The 13058-nt window shown below is 42.7% G+C and overlaps 2 protein-coding genes across 20 annotated transcripts in view; both read left to right on the plus strand.

Annotated features, from left to right (window-relative positions):
* The first annotated feature begins 353 nt into the window (after positions 1 to 353).
* LOC146668835 (keratin, type I cytoskeletal 19-like) lies at positions 354 to 5117 on the plus strand. Its single transcript, XM_085410894.1, has 8 exons — positions 354 to 824; positions 1506 to 1588; positions 1843 to 1999; positions 2561 to 2725; positions 2847 to 2972; positions 3165 to 3385; positions 4351 to 4385; positions 4485 to 5117. Exons 1-8 carry the CDS (start codon positions 441 to 443, stop codon positions 4589 to 4591), a joined length of 1278 nt encoding a protein of 425 aa, XP_085267020.1. The 5' UTR covers positions 354 to 440; the 3' UTR covers positions 4592 to 5117.
* A 4795-nt stretch (positions 5118 to 9912) lies between these two features.
* The window catches only part of rims1b (regulating synaptic membrane exocytosis 1b), an 85911-nt gene continuing 82765 nt past the window's right edge, over positions 9913 to 13058 (plus strand). For all 19 annotated transcript variants that reach the window (XM_085410874.1, XM_085410881.1, XM_085410885.1 and 16 more), the window contains exon 1: positions 9913 to 10319. In XM_085410874.1, coding sequence (XP_085267000.1) covers positions 10153 to 10319 — 167 coding nt within the window. In that variant the 5' untranslated portion in view covers positions 9913 to 10152. The remainder of the gene's footprint in view (positions 10320 to 13058) is intronic.

Below are 13058 nucleotides of genomic sequence, written 5' to 3' on the forward strand. Positions count from 1 at the left end.
CTACAGCCTGTGTCAACAGGTCAAAATGCCAACTGTGAGACACATTAGGGTGACACGTTCATCTCTGTAAGGATATTATTTTTGGTCTTTGTTATGAGCGAATTATTCTATAAAGATCATTCCCACATACTTCTACCAAAAGAGAAATTCATCTTTCATTTCCTCCTCAGATTAAGAGGCTTAATTGAAAATGACGAACGGCACGAACAATGGCCAACACGCCTCTTGAACAAAATATTCAGTGGCGGCCATTACAGCGAATACCAAAAAGACCCACCACGCCTGGTCACACCTGCAGTGACGAGCAGTATACCTGTTTGGCAGCTCCCTCCTCTCATTGCCCTATAAAACCTTCCTCCGGGCTCCGTCAGCATCACCTCTTGCGTACCACTCGTGGAGACTTAGCGATCGCCGCACCTGAGAACAGAGACCGACTCATCATGACCTCCATCCGCCACGGATTATCCGCTCTTTCCCTCTCCTCCGCGCCCAGCCTGCGAAGCTCTCGGGGTACAATGAGCGTCTATGGCGGGGCAGGTGGTAGAAACGTCCGGGTGTCTTACGCCTCCAACGGCCTCGGCTCCGGCTTTGACTTGTCACAGACGCTCTCAGGTGACAGCGGCAGCTTCTCCGTATCAGGCAACGAGAAGGTGACTATGCAGAACCTCAACGACCGGCTGGCTTCCTACCTGGAAAAGGTGCGCTCTCTGGAGACTTCCAACGCGCAGCTGGAGCGTCAAATCCGCGAGTGGTACGAGAAGCAGACCCCCACTGTCAGGGACTACAGCAAGTATGAGAAAATCATCGAAGACCTGCGCAAAAAGGTGAGCTCTCCCCTTCAGTAAATGTTTAACTAAAGAAAACAATTTCAAAACTTCAAAAAATGAAGCTGAACTCTTCTTTCCAACCCTTAAACTTTTTTTTTATCTCCCACATCTGTTGTTGATAAGCTCTGAATGTTGCCGAACTAAGTTCCCTTCGTTTCTTAGTATTTTTTAACCCTTTCTGCATTAGGTGATGATGGAAATGCCGTTATTTGTTTGAAGAAAAACATAAAAATCAAACACAAATTATCGTTTCAACATATGTCGCCTGTTTTTCAAAGGAAGTCACCTGCTTCTTTTAAACACAATAAGGCTACTCTGCAACATTATCAATAACATATGGCATGCTGACACACCAGCAGCATCATTCAGTTGTCTGTCCGTGGAATGTGGATCAGATCAAAAAAAAAAAACTACACAAAATGACAAACTGGACTTTGTTACTCAACAGGATGTAGAAACCCTGCCAAGAGTGATGCTCAGACGCACTTGATGAACAAAATAGTTCTTTGATCCTGTTAAAGCATTTACTCTGGAATGAATAAATAAAGTTATTCTGTGTAATAACCCAACCTTGCCAGCCTATATTCTGGACAATGAGTCACTAACACGCCTTTGTGGTAGTATTATATTCGGATTAGAAACCACTCACGCTATTTCTGCTTTGTTTACTTTTCCTAGATCGGCTTGGCCACACAGGACAACGCCAGGCTGATGCTGCAGATTGATAACGCCAGGCTGGCTGCAGAGGACTTCAGAATCAAGTGAGTGGGAACATTTGCCGATGTCTGTGTGGTGGAAAAATAATTAGCTGACTGGTATTTATTCAGACGTGACTTCACCCGTTCTTGCTCTCTCTTGATATTATCACTGACCCGTAACCTTCAACAACAAAAGGAAAAAGTGGTTTAACTGGCCCAGCTGGTTTTTGAGCTAATGCTACATCGTCTGTATTTGTTTTTGTTTTAACATCAATCGAGCAGCTACAGCAATATAAGCAATATTTTATCCCCAACAGGTTTGAGAATGAGCTGGCGGTGCGCATGTCGGTGGAGTCGGACATCGCCGGGCTGCGAAGGGTTCTGGATGACCTCACCATGAGCAGGTCTGATCTGGAGATGCAGGTGGAGGGTTTGAAGGAGGAGCTGGTCTACCTGAAGAAGAACCACGAGGAGGTGAGCGGCCTGCTGTCACTGACATCAGAGTGGCAGAACAAAAAACAGACATGTGATGCACTTTGAAAGTCTCAGGGCTGCACATCCAGAAAACAGAGTGCAGAACAAAAGCATGAAAGTAGTTTTTGATGAGTCAGTTCACCAGCAATTTGGCATCATTTGCCTACTCAAACAGCCGTTAATCCCGAATTTGTTTAGATCATTTTAATGTGACTTCAGAGCCTCAGGCTGATAAAAAAAGATAAGACTTTTCACATGACAGTCCAGGTCTGCTTAGATGACAAAAGTCTCATAAATGTCCACCTGCATAAAAAAACACATTCAAAGAAAAATGCTTTGGCCACACAGAACAACAGTGGGATACAGTGAAAACACAGCGAGTCAGCAGCACACAGAGTCATGAACTGAATCAGTGTGAGGCTACATGAATGCAGTGTTTATAAATTTTGGTACTTTCTGTAACAGTCTGGTTTTAACTGGCTCTTCACCTTAGGACCCAAACTGTTTTTTTCCTCTCTTAGCATTTCATGCTCTTACCTGTTACTGTTGTCATGGTTTCAGGAGCTCGCAGCCCTGCGTGGACAGGTTTCTGGCAGCTCTGTGAATGTGGAGGTGGACGCCAAGCCTCAGGAAGACCTGAACAAGGTCTTGGATGAGATCAGAGCTCAGTATGAGGGCATCAATGAAAAGAACCGCCGTGAGATGGAGGCCTGGTATAAGGTCAAGGTGAGGAGAAGAGGCTGCACTTTGAACTGAATCATCTCATGACTGCACTAAAATAAATGTGATCACCCGATGGCTTGAATATCTTTGTGACCATTATTGTGTCCATTTTGATACCTTTTAGTTTGATGAGCTGAACAAGCAGGTGGCTTCCAGCACAGAGACCCTCCAGTCCTCAAAGACTGAGATCAACGATCTCAAGAGGACCCTGCAGGCCCTGCAGATCGAGCTACAGTCCCAGATCAGCCTGGTAAGGAAGGCTCTACATACCAGCAACACATTTGCAGCATTTTCCTGAACACACCACAAACCGCAGTTAGTCAACCTGCCAGTCACCATTTTTTATGCCTTATGCGACTCAAGTGGAAATACGAGTTTCAAAACAAGCAATTAGCACTCGGCACACACTCCTTTATCCTCGTGTGTTTACTCTCCCATGAAGAAATCTGCCTTGGAGGGTCAACTGTCAGAGACAGAGTCCCGCTACAGCCTGCAGCTTACCCGGCTCCAGGCTATGGTGGACGGCTTGGAGAAGGAGCTCAGCGAGGTGAGGGTGGACATCGAGAGGCAGTCCATGGAGTACCAGCTGCTGCTCGACATCAAGACCAGGCTGGAGATGGAGATTGCAGAGTACAGAAGGTTGCTGGATGGAGAGGATATACAGTAAGTTACTTATAAATAAACATCTATCACTGTAAATAACTACTTTTGCAGTAAAGCAGAGGTTTAAACTGGTGCCAGTGGCTGTATTAATGTGCTAGTGCTCTGGCATCAATGCATTTAAAGTCAGCCAAAGCTGACGAGAGGAGCAGGAGTTGCAGCTAATCCAAAAAAAATTGAATAAAAATTTTGTAATCAGTAAAGACGTGGTTTGGCGACCAGTAGAATAGTTCCTGGGTTTTTCCAATGTTAGCTGCATAGGCGAAGACCACCCTCACTAACTTCTGATGCACTCCCATTCATTTTGTTCTGTAAGCAGGCCTGAAATATAATACGAACCGCACAGTTCAAGAGTTACTCCTTGTCAGCTTTCAAAGGTTAAAGGGTTGGATGAAGAAATGGTGGTAAAAACGCTTCCTGCCAGAAGAAGGAAACATGAGTAAAACTAATGTGTCATAATCTTAAAGCTGTGGGCATTAAAAAAAAGACCCAACAACATAATTTTGTGTTATAGTTTGTTTTATTAAAGCAAACCAAAGTTTTGGGAATGCCAAGCATCCTTAAAACATTAAAATGTTTCAAAAGCACAAACAGGAAAGGCAGGTTCACTTCAGTATCCCGAGTATCCTCAGAAAGCAAGAGGATACAGCACTCTGTGGCCAAATAAAGCAAACTTTAACCCTTAATAACATCAAACCAGCTGAGCTATACAAATTCCCTCTCCATATAGATGTCATAAAAGAGGAAATTGACTGTAAAGACTTTTATTTTTTATCTTATTTTATTATATACCAGGCTGTAAACATGTTCATTTGTGCTGTAAAGCTGGAAACTTTAACGTGGGAGTTTGTGGACACTGACTTGCATTTGGAAAGTTTTAAAAGTTCCTGCACCCAAAAGTTCATCATTTAGTACTTTTTTCCTTAAACTTGTAGCAATCCAAAATTAACTTTTTTGCTTTCATGCAGGAAAACCGTTAAGGTCGTCGAGGTCAAAGAAGAACGTAAGTTTACGTCACTGCTGCTTTTATTTATCTCAGTGTTGTTGCCTGGTAAAATGACACATACTACAGGTTTAAATTATGTTCCTATTCGCTCCGCAGGTAAACCAGTCAGAACCCAGAGGAAAAAGGTGGTGATTGAGGAGATCGTTGATGGGAAAGTGGTGTCCCGCTCAGAAGATGTAGACACAGAGGTCATCAGCAAGTAGACAGACTCTCAGCAGATCTGTACCAAAAAAACAACCAATAGGTGCCCTTCCTGTCCTCAGATGTCTACTAAAGCTATTCAGGAAGAGAATTTGTAAATATTTCTCTCCTAAATCTTTTTTTTTTTTTTGGGATTGCTATTTGGGTTTTATTTTTCTCAGAAAATATTTATTCTGATTTAATGTTTCAGAAAATAACAAAGCTATTAAAATTGGAATAAAAAGTTTCTAAAAACCAGCGACACGGAGTCTACTCCTGCAGTGCCTCACTCATACATTAGGTGGCACTGTCAAGCAGATTAGTGAAAAAGCGTTTGTGCAAAGTCAATTTGAATATTAAGGTACATTTTCAATGTTGTATGAATAGAAATGGCATTTTATGTAGCAAATCTTACATTAACAGTGCTGAAGGTGTTACATGATGCTTTTAATAAGGGAGCCAATATCCTTGAAATGCTTAGACCACTGTGCTGTGCTATTCCACAGAAGGAGAGCAGACCTCGCTTCCCATAAACATTTGTGTCTCTGAGCTCTTTGTGTCCTTGTTTTCATTTCCTCAAATGAACAAACATCTGCCTTCCTTTTCGTGTCATTTTCTAACCTAAACACAAGAAACGCGCACAAAGCTTTCAGCTCTTCCTTTGTGCAAAAAGAACATGCACATGCCTCATAATTAAACTTAATGTGACACACTGCAGTTTTGGTGCTACTTTTAGGGACTGTACAAAAACAACTAGCAGGTGACAATATTTTCTTTGCTTACATAGTATTCTTAGAGCAGGTATATCTTTCATGTAACCAACGCCAGGCTAAGCGATGTAGTTATTAATTATCACACACACACACACACTTTGATTGTTTGGAGGCAAATGCATCAACGTATTCTTAATTATAGACCATAATTAAAATGAAAATTATGTTTTGTGGGCAATTCCTGTCTGTAAGTATTAAATATAAACATATGTCTACAGATTTACAATAAATTAATAACTAACGCCGCTAATCACTCCTACCCTTATCCATGGCATACATCGAATGAGCTACACTGTGCTGCAAACATGGTGAGTATTCAGGATCAGCTCTTAACATTTAACATTCGTACGAGATTGATGTTACTTTAGCTTTATCATATTTATCATACGATTATTAATAATCACTTAATACAGACTATGTGTAATTACACACAAACATATTTTAAATTCTAATGTTTTTCTTTGCTTTGTTGTCCATAAACCTGAAATCAGCGCTGAGCTGAGGAAGAGTTCCTTACTCTCACTTTAAGTGACCAGAAACATGGTGACAGTCTGAAGATTGACTGCTGCAAGTCTTTTTGTGGTCTTCACCTGTTAGTTTGAGAAACCACTTGTGTGAGAGGTGAAACGGCTTCACAGACTTAAAACAAAAAGTCCAGTTGCCTTTTATTTTCAAGCTCTTACAGTTACCACGACTGATGAAAACCTGCACAGACATAAACATCATGTAGTGACTTACGAAGTGATTCACTCCTCTCTGCTCATGCAGTGTATGTCAGTGTCCACTAGATATCAGTATGCTCACAAAGATCGTCTGTTCCTGTTTCTGCAAAGTCTTTGACAAGTGGAGGTGATGCTTGTTTGTGCCCTCACCATGTGACAGCTGGGACAGGCTTCATACTCGGGTCATGTCTATTTTTAGATTCAATAAAAAAAAAAATAAAAAAAATAAAAAAAATTTAAAATTAATATTGGCTGACACAAAGATATATTTGAAGACACACAGAAGTAGAATGACACAGTTTTCAGTGGGAACAGACCAGTACATCTCTTATATGTGTCATGTGAGACTGTTATGAAGAGGGGGGTGGGCTAATTCCATTTAAGCAAAAGTTTTAGCATCAAAATATAGTTAAAGCACCTTACTTTTATCATTAATTCCTTTTTTGTATTTTTAAATTATGAATATGTACTATAGGAAGGTATATGTATTAAATGTAGATCACTTTGAGATGGTGTTAACTACTTATATTCTGTTGAGTAGCTTTATCTGCATTAGCACAGTAACATATATTACAGAGTACAAAGGATAGCACTAGTACTAGTATTTTCGTGTCAGATGAAAATACTAGTACTAAGTGCTACATGTTCTCATCCAGTGTGGTTAATCTAGCGCATGTTTTTGGCGAGAGGGCATCACTACTCGGCGCCCAGAGGACCCAGTTTTTCCACTTCCTGGTAGAAGCTTCCTGAGTGAAAAGTTTGAGGTGTAGTTTCATCTCCTGTAACATGAGGCTGCAATATGATAAAAACAAACTCCGGATTATGTGTGCATGATGTTATATTTACTCCTGTGTGATTGTCAGAGTTCGTTAAATAAAAACAGTAAAGGTCGCTTAAAGCTCTGCTTCCTCCTGCAGACTTTCACACTCTGCAGCAGACTGTAGCACGACTGTGCCACTCAGGGCTGGGGTCCCTAGTCACGACCTAAATGATGACAAAATCTTGCACCACGGAAAGCTGACGTCACCGCGGTACAGTCACCGCTCCGGTGACGTCACGTGACGGAGGCCGGGCGGCAGCATAAACAAAAGCCGAGAGTTTAATGCCATCTGCTGGACGGACACAGCCTGTCACCCAGCATCATTACGTCATCCGGGAGAAACCGGAACCAGCTGCGGATCGAAGTAACCTGGGAGCCCGGACCTGAATGCAAAATGAGCCAGGAAGCGAAAGAGCAGGACAGACAGTGAGATTAATAATGGACAGAAGCTGCCAGCATCTCACTCTCTGATATCATACAAACAGATCTCTGAAGTTTACACTTAATACCTGGAATCCACAGGTTTTTCTTATTGTGAAAAACACAAAAAGACACGAAACCTAAAAATGTTTCTGAAAGACTTTCTAAAAATCTGTGTATTCATTCAAAAAATATTGTACAGATTACTGAGAAACCCAAATATTCATTATTTTCTGCCTTATTTTGGACCAAACTTCCCTCCAGACTACAATAAATGTCATGTGGTGTCCAGTCGTGTTTCGCTCTCTGTAAAGAACCGTTTAAAATAATATTATTCTCAGAGCAAACCAAGCTGGCTAATTAAACACAGAAGTGGCTGACACATAAATGAAGTATGATGAGCATACTTTATGGAAATAGTAAAGTTAGAGTTTTTAATGAGGCACAAAACTCTGATAATCTTGTATTTATTAATTATTAGTTAAATCTGGTAAAACACATATCACATTTTTAATTGCTTTTTTCACTTTTTAAAAGTTATTTAAAACTAGTCCAACTATGAAAATTAAAATGCAAAAGTTTTATTTATTGTAAATAATATTTCTAAACATGAATCTAAGTCAAATTAAACAAAACGTTTAAGGAAAACATGGAAAACATGTTCTGTTTTAATCTTTAGTTGTTTGGTCAAAATATTAAATATAATAAACTTGTATTACCTGTCCTGTATTTGTTCCATAACATCAAATACACATTTTTGTCAAAGACTCCACATGTAATCATAATAAAAACAAAATAACTAATAAAAACCGATACTATAATACTAATATAAAACTGAAATGAATTCAATTAGAATTTCTATCCTGAAAAGCAAAAAAATATGAAAAAATTTTTAAAAACTAAATGAAAATTAATCTTTTGGTCTGGACAGAGTGTTTTATTTTGGAAACTGGCCACGTCCTCTGTGCTGTTCCTGTGTGTGACTTCCAACATGCTCTGTGTAGCCTGATGCAATTCACCCTTGTGGATGTGAGACAGCAAATCCCAGACAAGCCCCTAATTTGTAATTCGCAGAATTTAACTACAATTTTCCCCACTAGGGGGCAGTGTTTTGACAGTGGGATTATTGAATTGTTTTTGGATATGTCCTGCTGTATATTAATTGCTTTTATTGATTTTATTGATTTTATTGATTTGGCTGGTTAAATAAAGGTTATTCTGACTCACTGCACCATCTTGTGGTATGAAGCGGTGTTATATGAAGGTATAATCTAGCCGTAGTGTGGTGGTTAACACATTTGCATAACAAGCAGAAGATCTCTTTTTTAGTTCTGGGAGATAACGCAGCTGACTTTGGGGTTGTGCTGGTATGGCATCTGCACCAAAACAAACAAACAAACAAACAAACAAACATGTGGTTCTTGTTTGATTCCTCATCTGACCCTAGTTTGACTTTGGTTATTATCTCTTTAACACAACACTCAGATATTTTGAACATGAAGTTGTCCAAAATGTTTTTGTTTTTCTGTACATTCAGTAAATAACTAGATGAGTTTAATTTTTTTAAAAATTATTTTAAGCACACACCTTTAACAAGGAAGGATGCAACGAAAGAAACTACAATATTAAAACCGACTGAACACCAATCAGCCTGGCAGTTAGTCAACATTTACTTATATATAACGAACAAAGATGGGGGAAATAAACAAAAGGGAAATAAATGGATGCGTCTAAGGCTAAAATGACCCAGAGAAACCACTCTTCTTTCAAGAATAACACAAAACCATGAGCTACATAATGTTAGAGGAAAGGTGGGTTAAATGGAAATGTCAGAGACCCCTGCCCAGCTTCCATTGCCCTAAAGTAAAGCGCGTGAAGTACGGAGGTCAGTCTAAAGTCTGTATCAGGACACACGATTCAAATGACGTCAAAGAATGGTTAGATCAGGTTTTGTGCAGCAGCTGCTTGTGCTCGCTTGTGCTTGGTGCAATCTCAGGTCCGAATACGGGAGAATAAGCTCGTTACCTGCTCTCGTGGTTTGGAGCGTTTCAAAAATACAGCATAAACACGACGTGGAATCGCTCAGGTGTGGAAACTGCTCACAGAGAACTGAGCAGCTGTCCGTGGTGCTGAAAGTGATCGTGCATTAAACCGGCGGTGATTTATTCGAGTTGACGAAATACAAAAGCATTGAAAGGGGACCGGAAGCAGCCGGTAGTGTCAGACACCGACACGCTTTGTGCTCCCTGAACTTTGTGTGGGTTTGAGATGCGCGTGCCCGAGGTTAAGGACCCCATTCTCACATGAGTAAGCGCGCCTCTGCAAAAACGGGAGATGACGGTGGGCTGCATTCCCATTGACTGAGAGAGAGAGAGAGAGAGAGAGAGAGAGAGAGAGAGAGAGCACGGACTCCGCCTATACCAACCCCACATCCAGCTCCAGTCCGACGACGGCGGAGGCTCCACAGATCAGCCGAGCGAAGAAGAACCACGGCCCCCTCCTCAGCTCGACTCAATTCCCGGCGTGAAAAAACGGAGATGGGCTCCGTGTGAATCCGGGCGGTGGAGGGGAGAGGAGGGCAGGCGGGGGGTGGGGGGGAACGACGACGAGAGCGTGGTGGGGGCAGAAACACCCATAAAGAGGACAAACAAAAGCACAGCCGAGGGTGCCTCCAACCATGAGCGGCGCGCACTACTCGCCGGAGCTGCGGCTGCCGCTACCGCGTTCACTACGCCCGCCGACCATGTCGTGAGGTGTGGCTCGGGAACACTCCGGGGAACCTGTCAGCCGAAACGACACGCCGAGGAGAAGGAGGAGGAGGTGGTGGTGGGGTGGTGCTGGTCGAAAAGATGTCCGCCTCGGTGGGGCCCCAGGGCGGCCCTCGCCCACCCACCGTGCCGCCGTCCATGCCAGATCTGCCGGACCTTAGCCACCTCACCGAGGAGGAAAGGAAGATAATCATGGCAGTGATGGCTCGGCAAAAGGAGGAAGAGGAGAAAGAACAAGCCATGCTAAAGTAAGGGCAACATTTTCTTCCTCCTCTGTGGAAGTTCTAAGGCACAGAAAGCTGCTCTTGTAGCCGAGCTCTCCATTATAACCATCACATCCAGTAACCACCAGCCTCTGCGATTCCGTCATTTTGCACTTGTGGAGGTGTTGATGTGTTCCCAAACATGCAGCCGCCGATATAACAGCACCCAGGGCTCGGGAGGTGTTTCCGAAAAGAATCGTGGTTGCATTAGAAGACCGGATGCTGCTGAAAACAATCGATACATTTAAAACAATTTACGGCCACAGTGAGTGGAGACGGCCCGGGTCAAACAGGTGTAGAAAGGGGCTGTGGTGAGGGTGGGGTGTGACAGTGCTGATGGGGAGAGAGGTAGGGGAGGAGGGGATGAATCATAGCATTATCCAGCCCTCACCCACTCGTTTTCATCAATGGGGACTGCACCCCATCCTTCGGTTTACACATCCAGCGCCGCTCAGATTTCCCTTTTTACGCACGCGTGCAGGCTGGAGTGTGAGCTTTATCGCTGTAGGTTTCTGCGGACAGTGTGTGTGTGTGTGTGTGTGTGTGTGTGTGTGTGTGTGTGTGTGTGTGTGTGTGTGTGTGTGATATCCTTTACAATAACAGCAGAAACAATGACATTATAGCTCACTAGCTCACAGGCCTGGAGCGAACCAAGCCGCTTTCATAAGCCCAGCAGAGGGCCGGTGGTGAGGCGGCGTGTAAGACTGTGCTCCCCTCGGCGGAGAGGAGAAGATGGGGTGTGGTTGGCATTCTTAGCAGGCCACAACCAGATAACATACAGATTAGGAAAGACAGAATTGTAACAACATAATAATGATATTGGACGTTTGTAAACCCTCTGCTTGTCGATCGAGCAGGCTGTCAGAGAAAACTGAGAGAAGAATAAGAACAGAGAGTGCTGGTCTGGGGGATGCTTGGCTGTACAGAAGCTTTATGGGAAAATGACAGAAGGGGACCACTTCAAACTGAACAAACCCACTATGAGATGATAGGGAGACGTTATAGAGGGTTGGGTGTACTCCAGCTGCCTTTTACAAAAGCTGGGTTGCATTGCAGTTTGATGCATCGGGGGGCGGGGGTTGAACACAAGCAATCTTTAAGACACTGTGAGTCAGGGCTGTATGTGATAACTTGCTCCTGAAACATGCGAGGACCCTTATTCTGCTGTCTTTTAGCTTCTCTGTCCTTCTCTGATTCTAATGACTGTTTTCATTTCCTCACTGAAGGGAAACAGAGTGAGGGCCAGCGTTGGGCCCCTTGAGAGGAAGTGATGTATTTAATGTTCCATGAGGCACAGGCAGCAGGTTCAGTCAATAATGGCTTCATCATCTGGCTAATCATTAACCGGACCAGAACACCATGGCCAAAGGAGTAATGTGATTTTAGAGAAATGTGCAGGCATTAGCTACTGAGGCACTCTTTGATATTTACCACTATATGGTGTAAGATTATTATGCACAGTATAGAAGCCAGACACAGGACTGAACTAATATTTTATTGAGCAGAAACGTACTCAAACCGGGTTTCATTTCATCATTAAACCCAGCGGTTCGTTGTCAAAGTCCTTCTAGAAGCACGTTTCGCCACTTGGGGATCTTTGGCCAGGTATTTTGAAGTCCCTGTTTAAATAAACTTTAATTGTTCAGCTCTTTAATTAAACTGTAAATCAATCTTTTGCATACCTACTGGGGTACGCAAATTGATGGCAGTGTAGTTTGATCATGCTTGAATGGAAGAGCTGTACACATAGAAACAGAAGCTGAATTATATAGAACAGAAGAAATCAGGAAAAATGAAGAGACAAGCATATGTTTTACAAGCAGGACAACAATAAAAACAAGGGACACACAAGTATGTAAGTTTGAGCTTTCCAGCTGAACAGTAGGCGATGACCATCTTCATGCACGCTCACACAAATGGGGTCAAGAGATTTAGGATAGTCACAGCTGAATGAGAATCCAGGATTAAGTCCATACTTCAGTGCAGAGAGTTACTGGAATTGGACTTTTGTTTTAGAGGAAAAAAAAGTTTTCTTGTCACAATATGTTTTGAATTATGAGTTAACAAGCAGCACGGTGGCACGGTGGTTAGCACTGTTGCCTCACAGCAAGAAGGTCCTGAGTTCAATTCCACCATCAGGCCGGGGTCTTTCTGTGTGGAGTTTGCATGTTCTCCCCGTGTTTGCGTGGGTTCTCTCCGGGTACTCCGGCTTCCTCCCACCGTCCAAAGACATGCAGCTTGTGGGGATAGGTTAATTGGATAATCCAAATTGCCACTAGGTGTGAATGTGCGAGTGAATGTGAGTGTGAATGGTTGTCTGTCCCTATGTGTTAGCTCTGTGACAGACTGGCGACCTGTCCAGGGTGTACCCCGCCTTTTGCCCTATGACAGCTGGGATAGGCTCCAGCGCCCCCCGCGACCCTGAAAAGGACAAGCGGAAGCAAATGGATGGATGGAGTTAACAAGCAAGATGTGCATGCAGCAAATGTTCCCCAACTGTGCTCATCTGCAATCTGAAGCAACCAATTCAATAGCAGTCAGTGCGTTAGGACGGAAATCTAAGGTTAAAAATTATCATCTGGATTACTGGGCAACTTGAATCTTCTCATTTTGAACGTATAATGGCGCTACTGGAAGGTAAAGTTCATTATAGGCAGTGTTGGTCAAGTTACTTGAAAAAAGTAATCAGTAACTAATTACTGATTACTTCCCAAAAAAGTAATC

This window comes from Rhamphochromis longiceps, linkage group LG6 (genome assembly GCF_057381845.1).
Source record: "Rhamphochromis longiceps isolate RC_006_pf linkage group LG6, R_longiceps_female_GT1.1, whole genome shotgun sequence".
Classification (NCBI taxonomy): Eukaryota; Metazoa; Chordata; class Actinopteri; order Cichliformes; family Cichlidae; genus Rhamphochromis; species Rhamphochromis longiceps.